The sequence below is a fragment of the Saccopteryx leptura genome, chromosome 1, assembly GCF_036850995.1.
Source record: "Saccopteryx leptura isolate mSacLep1 chromosome 1, mSacLep1_pri_phased_curated, whole genome shotgun sequence".
Lineage (NCBI taxonomy): Eukaryota > Metazoa > Chordata > Mammalia > Chiroptera > Emballonuridae > Saccopteryx > Saccopteryx leptura.
Window position 1 is genome coordinate 150,723,147 of NC_089503.1, and position 12,918 is coordinate 150,736,064.

General features: G+C 52.7%; 1 protein-coding gene across 1 annotated transcript in view; it reads left to right on the top strand.

Moving 5' to 3' along the window:
* Positions 1–493: 493 nt before the first annotated feature.
* The window catches only part of LOC136388144 (chondroitin sulfate proteoglycan 4-like), a 74,519-nt gene continuing 62,094 nt past the window's right edge, over positions 494–12,918 (top strand). Inside the window, exons 1-4 of the mRNA XM_066360124.1 lie at positions 494–514; positions 969–1,055; positions 11,562–11,714; positions 11,833–11,959. Of these exons, the coding sequence (XP_066216221.1) occupies positions 494–514; positions 969–1,055; positions 11,562–11,714; positions 11,833–11,959 (388 nt within the window). The remainder of the gene's footprint in view (positions 515–968; positions 1,056–11,561; positions 11,715–11,832; positions 11,960–12,918) is intronic.

Below are 12,918 nucleotides of genomic sequence, written 5' to 3' on the forward strand. Positions count from 1 at the left end.
AGTCACTCAACATTCATTCAACAAACATGTGCTGATCGCTCACTATGCATACCAGGCACTGCTCCTAATGCTTGTGAAACACACACATGCATGCGCACGGGCACACACGAGTGCACAAACACAGCTTCAAGGGGCAGGAGACAGGCAACAAATAACTAACAATGATGTGATAAACAGAAAATACGTCTAGTGAAGGGCTATAGTGCCGGGGAGAGGAACAAAGCAGGGGAGGAAGAATCAGTGTGTGTGTGTGTGTGTGTGTGGGGGGGTCCGTTACTTGAAAGACTGATATCTGAGCAAAGTCCTACAGCAGGGAAGGGACTGAGCCATGAGGGTCACTGGAAGGAGAGCCCACCCTGCAGAGGGTGCCCAGGCAAAGGCTGGGGTGAGGGAATGGGCCCTTGTGAGGACCAGGGCTTTTACCCTGAGACTGAAGGGGCCAGGCAGGGATTTCACTGAAGAGCCACCTGAATGATGTTTTAGGAGGACCGCCATGTTGGGTCGAGATGGGAAGGTAGGGAGAGGGAGGGTTACAGAAACAGACACAACCAAACCTGTTAGGAGGCGTCTGCCACATCAGGACAAAAAGCAATGGTGGCTCAGACCAGGCGATCAACCTGTGGATGATTTTTAATGGACTACCAACAGGATGGGCAAGATGACTCCCAGTACACATGTTCAGTAGGCTTCTTTCTCTCCCAAGCGCTGGTCCCACAATTTTAAAATGTGCTTACTGAGGGCAAGGCCCTCTGGGACTCTGGAAGGTTGAATGTAGTCCCAGCCCTGAAGGTGGCAGGCTCATAATGCCATGAGGCCTTGAGGAGACAGGGAGCCTCCACCTGGTCATACCAGGGCACCTGCAGGGCTGGACCCCGGTCCCTCGACCACCTGGGAGGGAGCTGGTGCTCACAGCACCCAGAGATGGTGAGCTGGTGGCAGAGGGCATGAGAGCCCCTCCTCCCTGTCAGACCCCAGATGTACTCCGTGCCTCCTTGGCAGGCAGCCCCAAGGACCTGCAGGGTGCCCCAGAGAGACGGGATCTGCTGCAGCGGATGGTAATCTTTGGATGCTGAGAGCTCAGGGCTTAAGTCTCACACATTCACTCCAGGCCTCTGATGAGCAGCTAAATGCTCTCTGAGCAAGACTCCTGGAGTTTAAAGATAATAAATCAAAAGTGGCTTGCACAGAGCCAGCGTGCGATAAACAGGAATGACTACAGGGGTGGGGGGCAGTTCCTCCCTCTTCTGATTAGCCTTTTACAATATTGCTGGGTTCATTCTCCTAAGACACGGCTCTTTGATTGTTCCACTGTCTGCATGGTAATTTATCTTAAAAAGAAAAAAGGCCTCGGGGTTGTGAGTGTGGCTGAGGTGCGTGCTTTTCATCTTTCATATATGTTTCTTTGTAAGGCTTTGACACCCTCAAGCCTGTCCACCAATAGAACCCCCATCTCTTCCTTGAAAGACAAGCAAATGGAAGAAGGTTTTTCTTCCATCTTCTCATTCCTTCTTAAATAATTTGGTAAATTTGGAAGCATTGATTACATGTCTGAAATGGTCCTTGGCCGAGCCACAGAACTTACAGAGATGGGAGAGCTGTCTCTTGCCTACAAGGGTCTTCCAGTCTACGAGAAAGGAAAACGAGGTTCAGATATGAAACTTTTAGGGCCTACTCACTGCAAGAGAACAGGGGAGCAATGGGAAGACCATTTGGGAAAGAAAAGTGGTTCCATGGAAACCACAAACCTGACACGGAGTCCCAAGCGTGGGGTGGTAGGCTGGGTGCCAGGAACGTAGGGGAAGAAAAATCCAATATGGACCGATGATACTCTGTACCGGTGTCTTTAACTTTGTCACAGTCTGTTTTCCTACTGGCTATTTTACTGAAAACTCTGCAGAAAACTGACATCCTCTACTGAATTCAAAAATTCATTTTAGGCCTTCTGTCACCCCCTCCTGTGGGGGCCTCTGCAATACTCTGCAGGGGGGAACTTCTGCTCCCCCTGTCCCTCACGAGGATCCTCCCTGAACGTCGGACCTGAGCCAGGTGAACAAAGCCCGAGAGAGAAGCTGGGGTCACAGAGCGCTGTCTCTCTCCTCCGGGAGTTTTCCAACACCCCAGCAAAGCAAAGTGTTCCCCGTGGACCCCGAGTGGCTCATGCTTCCAGCCCGAAGTTGGACGGTTCCTGTTATGCAATGTGTCCCCACCAATATTCTCACTTCACATTGAAATGTTGATCTTAAGCAACCGTCTCTTCTGCACAACAACACATGAGGCATCTTTTAACACTGTATTCCTTTTTATTGCGTTTGGCTGGGAGGCTTTGTGAAGGGGAATTTAGAGCTTGTCATCTGAATCTTGGTTAATTGCACTCGAGTTTAAAGAGGTGAGATGACTGTTTTCCTTACAAGGGACATGAAAATTCATTCTGAGTTCAAAGGACTTGTTGGACATGATCTGGCGATGGCATGTGAAAAATGGCAGACAGAGCTTTTCTCAAAGCCCAATGGCGCCCCCAAGTGGCACATTCTATCTCAGGATCCTAAATCTAACTACAGTCTGTTCAGAAATGGTTTCTTCGAAATCAGAGAATTTATTCTCTCTTGTTAGCCTTTGATGCCTGGAGCTCTGGATACGCTTCTTTGCTACCTGCTGCCAGGAAAACAAGGCTTTGATGGGATGCAGGCACTGCCGGGGTTTGGGCACCCATGGGATGCGGGCACCATTGCTACGGCACGTGGCAGTTGGTTTAGAATCAGAGACTTGTGCTGAGCTGATGTTTGGGCAAGGGATGGGGCTTGAGAAAAGAGGTAAATGCTTTGATACTAAGTAGCATGCCTCCCTCCTCCTACACAGGCAGCTTCAAGAAGGCCACAGTGTATGTCTCCCTAGGTGGCGGTAGTGCTCCATTCTCTGTTCTCCTCTGAAACGTCAGTGGTCAAGTTACCGGTGGGGATGCATGACCCACTTTGGTCATTAGTTTTTAAGGCTTACTTCAGACATAAATTCTTTGAAGTGTTCTAAGCAGATGGATTCAGCGCTTCCCCCAGGGGTCTGATCATTCCTGACCTCTGCACGTGCCCCGGAGCAGGCGGATCCCGGAGGCTGGCGGGAGACACAGGAAGGCACAGGGCTGTGGCTGGACAGTCCAATGTCTGCTCCGTGGCATCAGAACACTCACTGGGCCCAGGGAATCCGCTTCTGCGAGGCTGGGAAGCACAGCACCACCCCTCCCTCCCGGGCTGAGGGGTTTGATCAGACGTCAGCGCAGGTGACTTCTCAGCCTGGTACATGCAGACACGGTCCAGGCCAGGAGGGCAATCTGGTACACATGTCAGTCAGGGAAGAGCCCAGATTGAGTGTCAGGCGTATACTTTTTGCACAATTGTGGCATCTTATACAGACCACATGCACGGGTCAAAGTGATCATGTGAGAGTTTAGAAGCCACAGGAAGGAAGAAGAGGCGCTTCAGCAATGTCGCTGCACTGCTTTGGGGATGGGGAGTCAATCTCCACAGGGGGCCATGGAGCTCATGCACAGGCAAAGGGGGTTGTAGGCTTTGCTGTTGGTACTAAGCTCCTGGGCATTTGGGGAGAGCGACGAAAACACCACTCTGCGAGGTCTGTGGGCCGAGGTCACCACCTGGACAAATGCCTAACATTGCACACTTTTCTCATTTGCCTCCCTCTGTGCCCTGAAGAGTATGATAGGTGTCATTATCCCCATGCTATGCAATTTTCAGAACTGTCAAGTCTCTCAAATTCCCAGCCTTCCACTCCATCTATCTAGAAAATTCCCAGGCCTGGGCCAATGCTGTGCTTCCCCTTCCCTGTGTCTGATGCGGGGGGCTGGGCAGTAGGAGAAATGACAGCTGTGAAAGTTGATGAAATACCAGTGTCTACAGTTTTTACATCTATCTATCTATCTATCTATCTATCTATCTATCTATCTATCTATCTACCTATCTATCTATCTATTATCTATCTATCTATCTATCTATCTATCTATCTATCTATCTATCTATCTATCATCTATCTATCTCTATCACCCATCATCATTTTTGTATATATATCTATGCTAGTAGGCATCAACCAGGACCGTCTTGGACAGACAGGAGTAATGGTCAACTTAATGATGAACAATTGGACATAACAGAGGGGAAGAGAGTGTGGGTAGACCAAGGATAATTGCAAACCTCCCAGGCCCGTGGGGAGCCCCCCTGCACTTCACAGACACCTTTCATCCCACTTTAGGGAGGAAATTGAGGCTTCCCTGCCCACTGACCCATGAACTTGCTCCCCTAAACCCCCCGCCATCTAAGTCCATCCTCACCTCCTCTCCTCTTGTTCAGGACAGAGCTCCACTTTCTGCTGGACCCCCACCCCCTCCTGCCTCTTTCCAGGACACACCCTTAGTGTCCCCTCTCTCTCCTGAAGTAGTCCATTTCTTGTTCTCTGTTTCTCCCCACTGAAGCGCAAGCTCTAATCCGAACCCCCCCTTTCCTGATATCTGGTTCCCCCACCCCGCAGTCTGACTGTCTTCCGGATCTCCTACCCAAACTGTGGGGCACCGTCAGCACGGTGACTCCTCTCTGCATCTACCACTCGGGGAAGGATGGTTTCTGCCTCCCTCCTCACCACCGCCAGCAAGGTTATGAAGCTACTCTCACCAAGGGCAGCTTTACCCAAGCGGCCAAGAAACCCTGGCCCCCTCTCATCTTCAGCTTGACTTCTCTCGATGCCCTTAGCTCTGGGGGGTGTTCCTAATGCATTCTTTTGGCTCCCTCAGCCTCCATGAAACTGGATTGCCTGTCCTCCTGGTGGCTCACTGATGATGCTCGGCCATCATCCCCTTGTGGTCAGTTGCCACCAGCCCATCAGGTGAACACACCACCCTGTGAAGACACAAACCCGGTGTCTGATTCTAGCTCCTGTAGGTGGCACTAGAGACCCAGAATCATGGGCACTGGTGGGAGGGAGGAGGCAGGGCTGGGGATGCTCTTCGTTTCCCATCTGACCATCTTCAGTGCTCTGGATCCTGGGAAGCCCAGTAGTAGAGGGGTCTCTTTAGTATATGTTTGTTTTGAAGTCTCGCCCATTTGCAGGGGGTGAAGGCAGGACCGAGTCATATGAGGAACTTGCATGAGGGGTTGGCCCCTACACAGCAGGAAATGGTTCCTTGGAAAGCAGAGTTCAACAATCTAAAATCAATATTTGAGTTCTAAGATAGCCGAAAATAGTTTCCTGTGGCTTCTTATATTTCTTTAAGTAGGGTTGCCGGAGCGCGGCTTGGTGTGGGAAGCACAAGTTCAGCAGAAATATGTTCCCTCTAATGAGGCCTGGTGCCTGTCGACACTGCGTCTGAGCCCCTGGGGCTGCTCAGCTGGCAGTGGTGGCAATCTCCCATGTGTGCCAGATACGAAGACATCCGCAGACATCCTGGGGACACATAAATGACCATAAACTACCCTGGAGCTCCGGGACTCAGCGCAGGGCTTCCGCGGGGCCTGACTCTACACGGGCTTCGTGGGTGGGCCTGTGGGAGCAGCTTACTTCCTGCAGCTGGCCATGTGGTCCCTCATTACGGGGTGGGTGGCTCTACATCGGACCCTGCAGCTGCATGGAGCCTTGATTCTGGATGAGACTAAGCAGGAGAAGGGCAGTCAGAAACAGGACTCACCAGTTGGGGGAAGGTGACAAGCATGCCTATTGTGGCTGCAGACAAGGGCCATCTTTGTGTGTTCTATGGGACTGAAAAGCCTTTGTCAAGTTCATTTGTTCAGGGCCTATCATGGAATGTCAGAGCTGGCAGGAACCCCAGAGCCCAGTGAGCCCAGCCTTCTCATTCTTTTAAAGATAGGTTTCAAAAGGCAGATGGTGGTTTGACCCCCCCTCCAGCCCCCCTCATAATTTCATCAAATCAGGTGACTCTGAGATTTTTCACATTCCTTCCGTGTTAAGCTATTTGCTGCAGACAGCTGAACAGGAATAATAACCAGGTGAAACGTGAAGGTTTGGAGGCCGACTTCCTCATTCCATTGGCTTCCAGGACCTCTTGTTTCTGGGTTAACCCGAGGACTGCCGGCTCTGTCCTCAAAACGCTGGGCTCCCCTTGCTCCTGGGCTCTCTCACCATCCCCACTGACCCAAGGTCAAGTTGAACAACAAAAAGGCTCTTGTTCCCTCATGCACATCACATATGGCTGTGGTTCTATTAAGACCCTTTTAGTGGGGTTCTGTTCCTTGCAGGCAAACCAGTGTGGCAGAGTGATTTTTATAAGTGACATACCTCTCTGCATCCTTCTTCACCCAGCTGCTTCCGTGCCCCCTTGGTGTGGGCATGTACGAACAGCATTCTTCAAGGAAAGGGTATCTCACTTTGCTTAAAGGAGATGGGAAACACTAGTCAGCAGTCAAAGATGCTGCCTACATCACGTGCCAAGCTTACTGCGTGCATGATCGCATTGAAAACATCCCGTGGAGGTAGGTACTACACTTACCTCCGTGCCCATTTTCCAGATGATAAAACGGAGGCACACCAGTTAAGTGGCCTGCCTTGCTGAGTGGTGGAGCTGGGGGTTTGAACCTCTCACCACTCACTGGGTCAGGGGTTATAGCATCTGCGGGAAGAGCTGTCTCCCTAAATGATACTCAAGTGGCTCTTCCACTACATGATTACTCCCTTCCCTCTCCGCAGTTACTATGTAAACTTGGGCCTTGGGGGCCTCAGACCTTGAGGAGAGAAGAAGCTGAAGGGGCCCAGACCTCTGCAGTCACCCAGGCCCTGCCCCACCCCTGGTTTCCAAACCCCTCCTCCTCATGGGCCACCGCTGCTGAGTCTCCAGCTGTGGCTTCTCTTTTTGGGTAGAATCTCCCAGAAAGTGTGTTTACAAGTCGAGAAGGAGCAGAAAACATTCATCCTCCCCTACTTGGAGGACATGTTCCCTCTTCTGCTCAGAGCAGCCCTGCTCTGGCCTGGGCTGAAGACACGGCCCGGGTCCGGCCTCTGTGCTATCAGTGTGGTGTGAGCTGTGTGGGTCTCAGGGTAATGAAGGACCTCTTGGGCGCTGGAGGTAGGCGGCTTGGCTGGAGTCACTCTGCCCCCCGCCCCCAGGAGGGGGTTCTGTTCTTTGAGGAATTCAGAGTCCTGGACAGAGAGGCCCTAAAGAGAGCCTGGCCACTCCGTAGGCAGTGTCCTAGAGCTCAGAGCACACGATCTCTCGGGCAAAGTCTAACAAGGCCTCCTTGGCTCCCTTCTCCCTTTCTTTGGCTGGCGGACCTCCTAGGACATTTAACGCCTCCTGAGATAGTCTTTTAAAGATTGCCATTTCTGAAGCCAGTGGTGACTTCTGGGAGTTCACCTCATTTTCGCACATTAACTCCCTCTGAGGTCACAGTCATTGCCACAGGGAAACTGGCTCCAAATTGAAACATAAACTAGTCTGGGTGTAGGGTCAGTCCCAGAGAACGGTTAGCCTCCTGGATGGGCCTGTCATGTGACAAGTAAGAATCCTGGTCTACGTCTCAGATTGGAGAGAGCGATAGCTTTGTGTTTCAACAGTTACATTCGTGATTTCCTATCCTGTTCTGCTGAGTGGCTACAATTCCATTTCATTCTATTCAGGGTCTCCCTTTCCCACCCACCCGGCAGGCTTGTGGGAACGAGACTGCATCTGTGGAGCCCGCACGGATGACCTCCGAGGCCCAGGTGGGGTGAGGACTGTCTCAGGGGTGTCTACACAAGGGTGTTGAGGAGCAGGTGACCGCCACACCCCTTCTCCCCGTTACCCCTGATGGTGGCACCACCAGGTCCCGTGGAACTCCGCACAACCTGGGAGGGAGACGCAGGAGGGAAGAACCTCAGTGGACCGAGGTACCGTTCTGGGTCCGCAGCAGACTGGCAGATCCAAACAGAAACCAAGCTGCGTTTTGGAAAAACGTAGAAGACGATCATTCACGTGCACCTGAACTGTGAGCCTAGCATTGTGTGCTGACTCGAATATAAAATGAGGATTATGAAAAACAAACAAACAAACAAACAAACCCAGAAGCATCTCAGAGAAACAGAGTTCAGAAAGCCCGTCTGGGTTTCATGGGACTGAGAATGTCAACAAGAAGCTGCTGTCTGTGGCTCCGACTGTCCCTTATCAGCTTTTCTCTGGGACTTGGGGCCAGTCTCCTCTCTGTGGAAAACGAGACAGAGGCAGACCGCTATCTCTGATGACTCATGATCCCGTTCCTCCATTATTTTGCTGGATGGGGCCTTTGTGGGTTAAATTCATCTTAGTGACTAAGGAAAACCTTAGTCATGGCACTGTTAATGCCTCTTGGTTGAAAGTTTTGAGAAGAAATCAGCATTGACATTCTTGTTTCCCAGGGTCACGCCCTTCAGACCGGGGCCCACCCCGGCCCAGTCCTGCGGGGTTAGGTAGTGTGGGGTCACGTAAGTCAGACACAGCCACTCAGGCTGGTCACAGTGTCGAAGGTGTCCGGGTTAGTTCCAGAGAAGAGTCCCGGGCCCAGTTCCTAACAGACCTTTGTTAAAATCACTGGGGCAGGTGTCTCATACCCCTCCCCACCTTGTGACATCTGGACAGCAGCGGCTCTAAGTCATCTTTTGTGCACAACACCTTCTGTTTGCATATGAGGGGGGTCAGTGGATACTTGTCGAATGACTGCACACCTCTCTATTTCTAGACCTTCTTTTCTCTGTGTCCACTCTCTGCTCTCTATACTTTCATTCCTGAGTGGGCAGAGTTCAAGCGAAAGGAGAAATAGAATGATTCTTGTGGCTGGGGCATGGCAGCTGAGTAGTAGCCAAAGTGTCTGTGTTTCAGTGTGACCCTTACGTGGGTGATGTTTTATCTTTCTCCTTAAAAAAATGTTTATTTTATTGATTTTAGAGAGAGGAAAGGAGAGAGCAGGAGAGAGACAGGAACATTGATCTATTCCTCAATGTGCCCTGACCGGGGATCTAAACCAGTAACCTCTGAGTTTCTGGACGATGCTCTGAGGCGAGCTATCCCACTGGGGCCCTAGGTGATGTTTTGAGCAGACACTAGAAAAACATCCTTACGGTCACTGTACTCACAAGTGGGCTTCCCCTAACACCTCAGCACCCTAAGGTCTCATTATTGGAGAGCCATCTTCACTGCTACGGAAGGTGCCTGGAGACCACCTCAACTTTGAAAACACTTTTAAGTGATAGATTAGAGCTGTTTAAAGAAGGGGGCCCAGGGGCACTCTACAGGGAGACAAATCTGAGTCTCTTTTCGACACTTTGAATGATTTTTCTAAATGAAAAGCTTCATCATAGTCATTATCAATCACTGCCTTGGTCTGAGTTAAGCTCTAACCCAGGGGTCCCCAAACTAGGCCTGCGGGCCGCATGCGGCCCCTTGAGGCCATTTATCCAGCCCCCGCCACACTTCTGGAAAGGGCACCTCTTTCATTGGTGGTCAGTGAGAGGAGCACATTGACCATCTCATTAGCCAAAAGCAGGCCCATAGTTCCCATTGAAATACTGGTCAGTTTGTTGATTTAAATTTACTTGTTCTTTATTTTAAATATTGTATTTGTTCCCGTTTTGTTTTTTTACTTTAAAATAAGATATATGCAGTGTGTGTTCATAGTTTTTTTTATAGTCCGGCCCTCCAACGGTCTGAGGGACAGTGAATGGCCCCCTGAACTGGCCCCCTGTGTAAAAAGTTTGGGGACCCCTGCTCTAACCTTTCAGGGCTCTCAGTGTGCTACTTAAAAGGGGTCTATTTAAATAGCTGTCCCAACGCCAATGATGACAAATTGGAATTGCAAAAGTATGAGCCTGAAGGGAGTTTAGAGATCACTTAATGTAGCCTCTTCATTTCATAGGGGAGGAAACTGCAGCTGCTGCAGGGTAGGGGATTTGTCACCCACCCAGAGACAGAGCTACTGCCACCCACCTAGTTCAGGTCCAGGGCCATCAGCCCCAGGAAAATCAGACTGCCGTGGGTGGTGGGGAATGTGGAGATGCCTAACATGGGGTGATGTTGTGATGTATCAATAAGAGGTGGATTTGGCTTCATTTATGAGGTGCCATAAAAGGTGAGTGAGCCCCAGCGGCTAAGAGTAACAGGTTTGTGCACAGCCTGGAAAATCGATCCTCTTTGGCTGGTTCCCTTTTCAGCTGCTTGTCAGCCCAGCAAATTGTTCATTCCTCGCTCATTAGTCAGACAACACTGATAAAGTGCTGGGCATTTATTGGCGGGAGGGAGGGGAGAGGACACAACAAAACAAGAAGACAGAGGAGTGAGGTGGTGTAGAATCCACGGACCCAGGCAACTGTAAGATTCTTGCGATGGGTCAGGGGATCCCTCACCAGACTGCTTAGGCTACTCTGAAATCCTGGTCTAATTTATTGTAGTTTGAACTTCAAGAATCTGGAGAGGAGGAAAGAGTTGTATTAAAGGAGGCACAAAGCCACGGCAGACCTCGTTGGGATCTCACCGCTTCTTTGGCGCTTGGCTTCATGCTAGGACCTGAAAAAAAATCTTAATTAATCCTCACAACAATAGGCAGCAGGAACTATTATTATGTCCTTGTGCCGACAACCAACAATTGACAGGCACGGAATCAAGACCCAGGGAGGCTAAGGAACATGTCCTGGGCACTCAGGTAAGATGGAGACAGAGCCATGGTTGTATCTTAACTGTGACGTGACTGCTTCTAGATCAGGAGATCTCAGAAGCTCCTTCCAACCCCAGCACTTTCTGGTTTTGTGATTATCTGAGTATGGGGGAGAGGGTCTCCCAACTGCCCACATTAACGGGCAGGTGACTGTTGTGGGTAAAAAGAGCTCAGTCCCTTAGGAGACTGTTCAGATCCCTCTTCAGAACTGTCCCACCAGAGGGCAAGGAAGCTTGGATGTCTTCCACCACCTTCCTTCTGTCACTGGTTGAGAACTGTGCCTGTGAGCATTCAACGTTTGCCTGCCTTGGGCACACATGGGCAGCCATACATGGGCCAAGCATACCCCTGGACCCAGACTAAGCCCCAATGCAGAGAGCTACAGGAGCTTGCAGGAGCAAGTCAACATAGTGGGAGGTAATCATGAGTGCCTACGGAGTCTGAGCTGGGGACCTACAGCGTCCACGTGCATGCTAAGAGCCCACCACCACTCAGCGGGACATCGATCCTCATCTCGAGCCTGCAGAACATACCCAGGAGTGGGTGCAGTGGACAGCATGCTAGGATTACAGTTGATTGAAGCTCTTTCAGCCACAAGTGATGGAAGCCCACCTGTGCTCGCTTAGGTTTAAGGGGACTTCTCCAACTCCTGGAATCAAATCGCAGAAAAGATAAGGTCGTTTTCTCTGCTCGCTTCGGTTCTCATTCACGTAACAGGCACTTGCTGGTGCGCGTGCGCCAGGTTCACCCCTGGAGGTAGCAATAAGCACAGCTCGGCCTGCGCTCTGGGAAGGAGATCGCTCCGGCCGGGGGAGTGTTAGGGTTCGGCCTCCCACCCCCCAGAAATTCTTCTTTCATTTGTCATCATCTTCTGCTCGCGCACTAAACTCATTGCAGACGTCGCCGGGCAGGGCGGGGACCCCGTCCTCAGTGCCCTCGCTGCCCAACCGGGCGCTGGGCCCCCGCGTCGTCTTCCCTGGGAAAGGCCGGGTCTGCCCGCCAATCCCCGAGTGGGGCCAGGCGCTGACGGGACGCAACAGCTGCGGGTGGGTGAGGCGCTCCCCGCCCTGCCTGACAGGCCAGGCCCGGCCCTGGTTGGGGGCGGCGCCCCGGGCCCAGCAGCGGGTCTCCGCGTGGGGAGGGGCGGGCCGGGGCGGGGCTCGCGCAGGTACCTGGCGGCCCGGAGGGCGCGCGGGTGCTGGGCCGCGGCGGCGGGATGGGGAGGCTTGGGGCGCGCGGCCTCGCTCTGCTGGCCGCCTGCCTGGGGCTCTGCGGGGCGCGCGGGGCCCTCGGAGGTACGCGCCCACCTTTCCCTCCCCGTCCTTCCCTGGGCTGCGCGCGGGGCCGCCAGGAGAGGGGGCGAGCAGGGTGGGGCGCGGGCGGGGGCCCCTGGTTTCCAGGCCCGAAGCACTGCAGAGACCCCGACCTTGACTCCCGCACTGGGCGGCCGGGAGAGGGGACTGCTCGGCCTGCGCCTCGGCTTCGGCGCCAACCCCGCCCCGCGCGCGACGCTCCGACCCGGGCTGCTCGGAAACCACCGCGGAGGTCCGGTTCCCGCCCTGCGCGGTCGCAGAGCCGGACCCAGGCTGCGCTCCCCCGACCCCTTCCAGCTTGGCCCGGTCCCCAGGCCCCAGGAATCACCGGGGCGCACGTGACCCTGCTGGTTTGGGGCCTTCAACTCATTGTTCCCTAAGACCCACCACTAGAGCGCCGAAGCTTTCTGGGTCCCTTCGCTGCGAGTGCGCTTACAGTTCCATGCCGCCTCTCAGAAGCCGGCTTAATAATAAAACCAGAATTATTGAGACTGTTTACATAATTGATTCGGATGCTTGAGCCTTCCTGCCCTCAGGGGCTCTTTGAAATTTAATTCAGTTCAACAAAAAACTTGCTTTGAGACTTTTTTAGAGAACACTTTGTAAACCGAGGACCTTGTATCTCTAGAGTTCGGGTTAGATTCTGGGCGCGGATTCACTTCGTTGTGGGACAGACAGGGTCACTGCTACCTGCACGGTCCGACGCCTCCCCAGAAGCTCGGGGTCATGTTCCCGCGGGGACCGGCCAGGAGTAGGGACCTCACACCAGCTCCCCAGCTTTACTCGTTTCAGTTCTGCTGTTTGCGGAGCCTCCGGAGCTCCACCTCCTCGTCCTCCTCCCTCCCTCCCTCCTCCCGGGTCTTCCTCTCCCCTGCCCCTTCCACCTGGTGCGAGGTGGACTGGGCCATACCGGAGGTCCAGGCCACTGGGGCTGTGGCCTT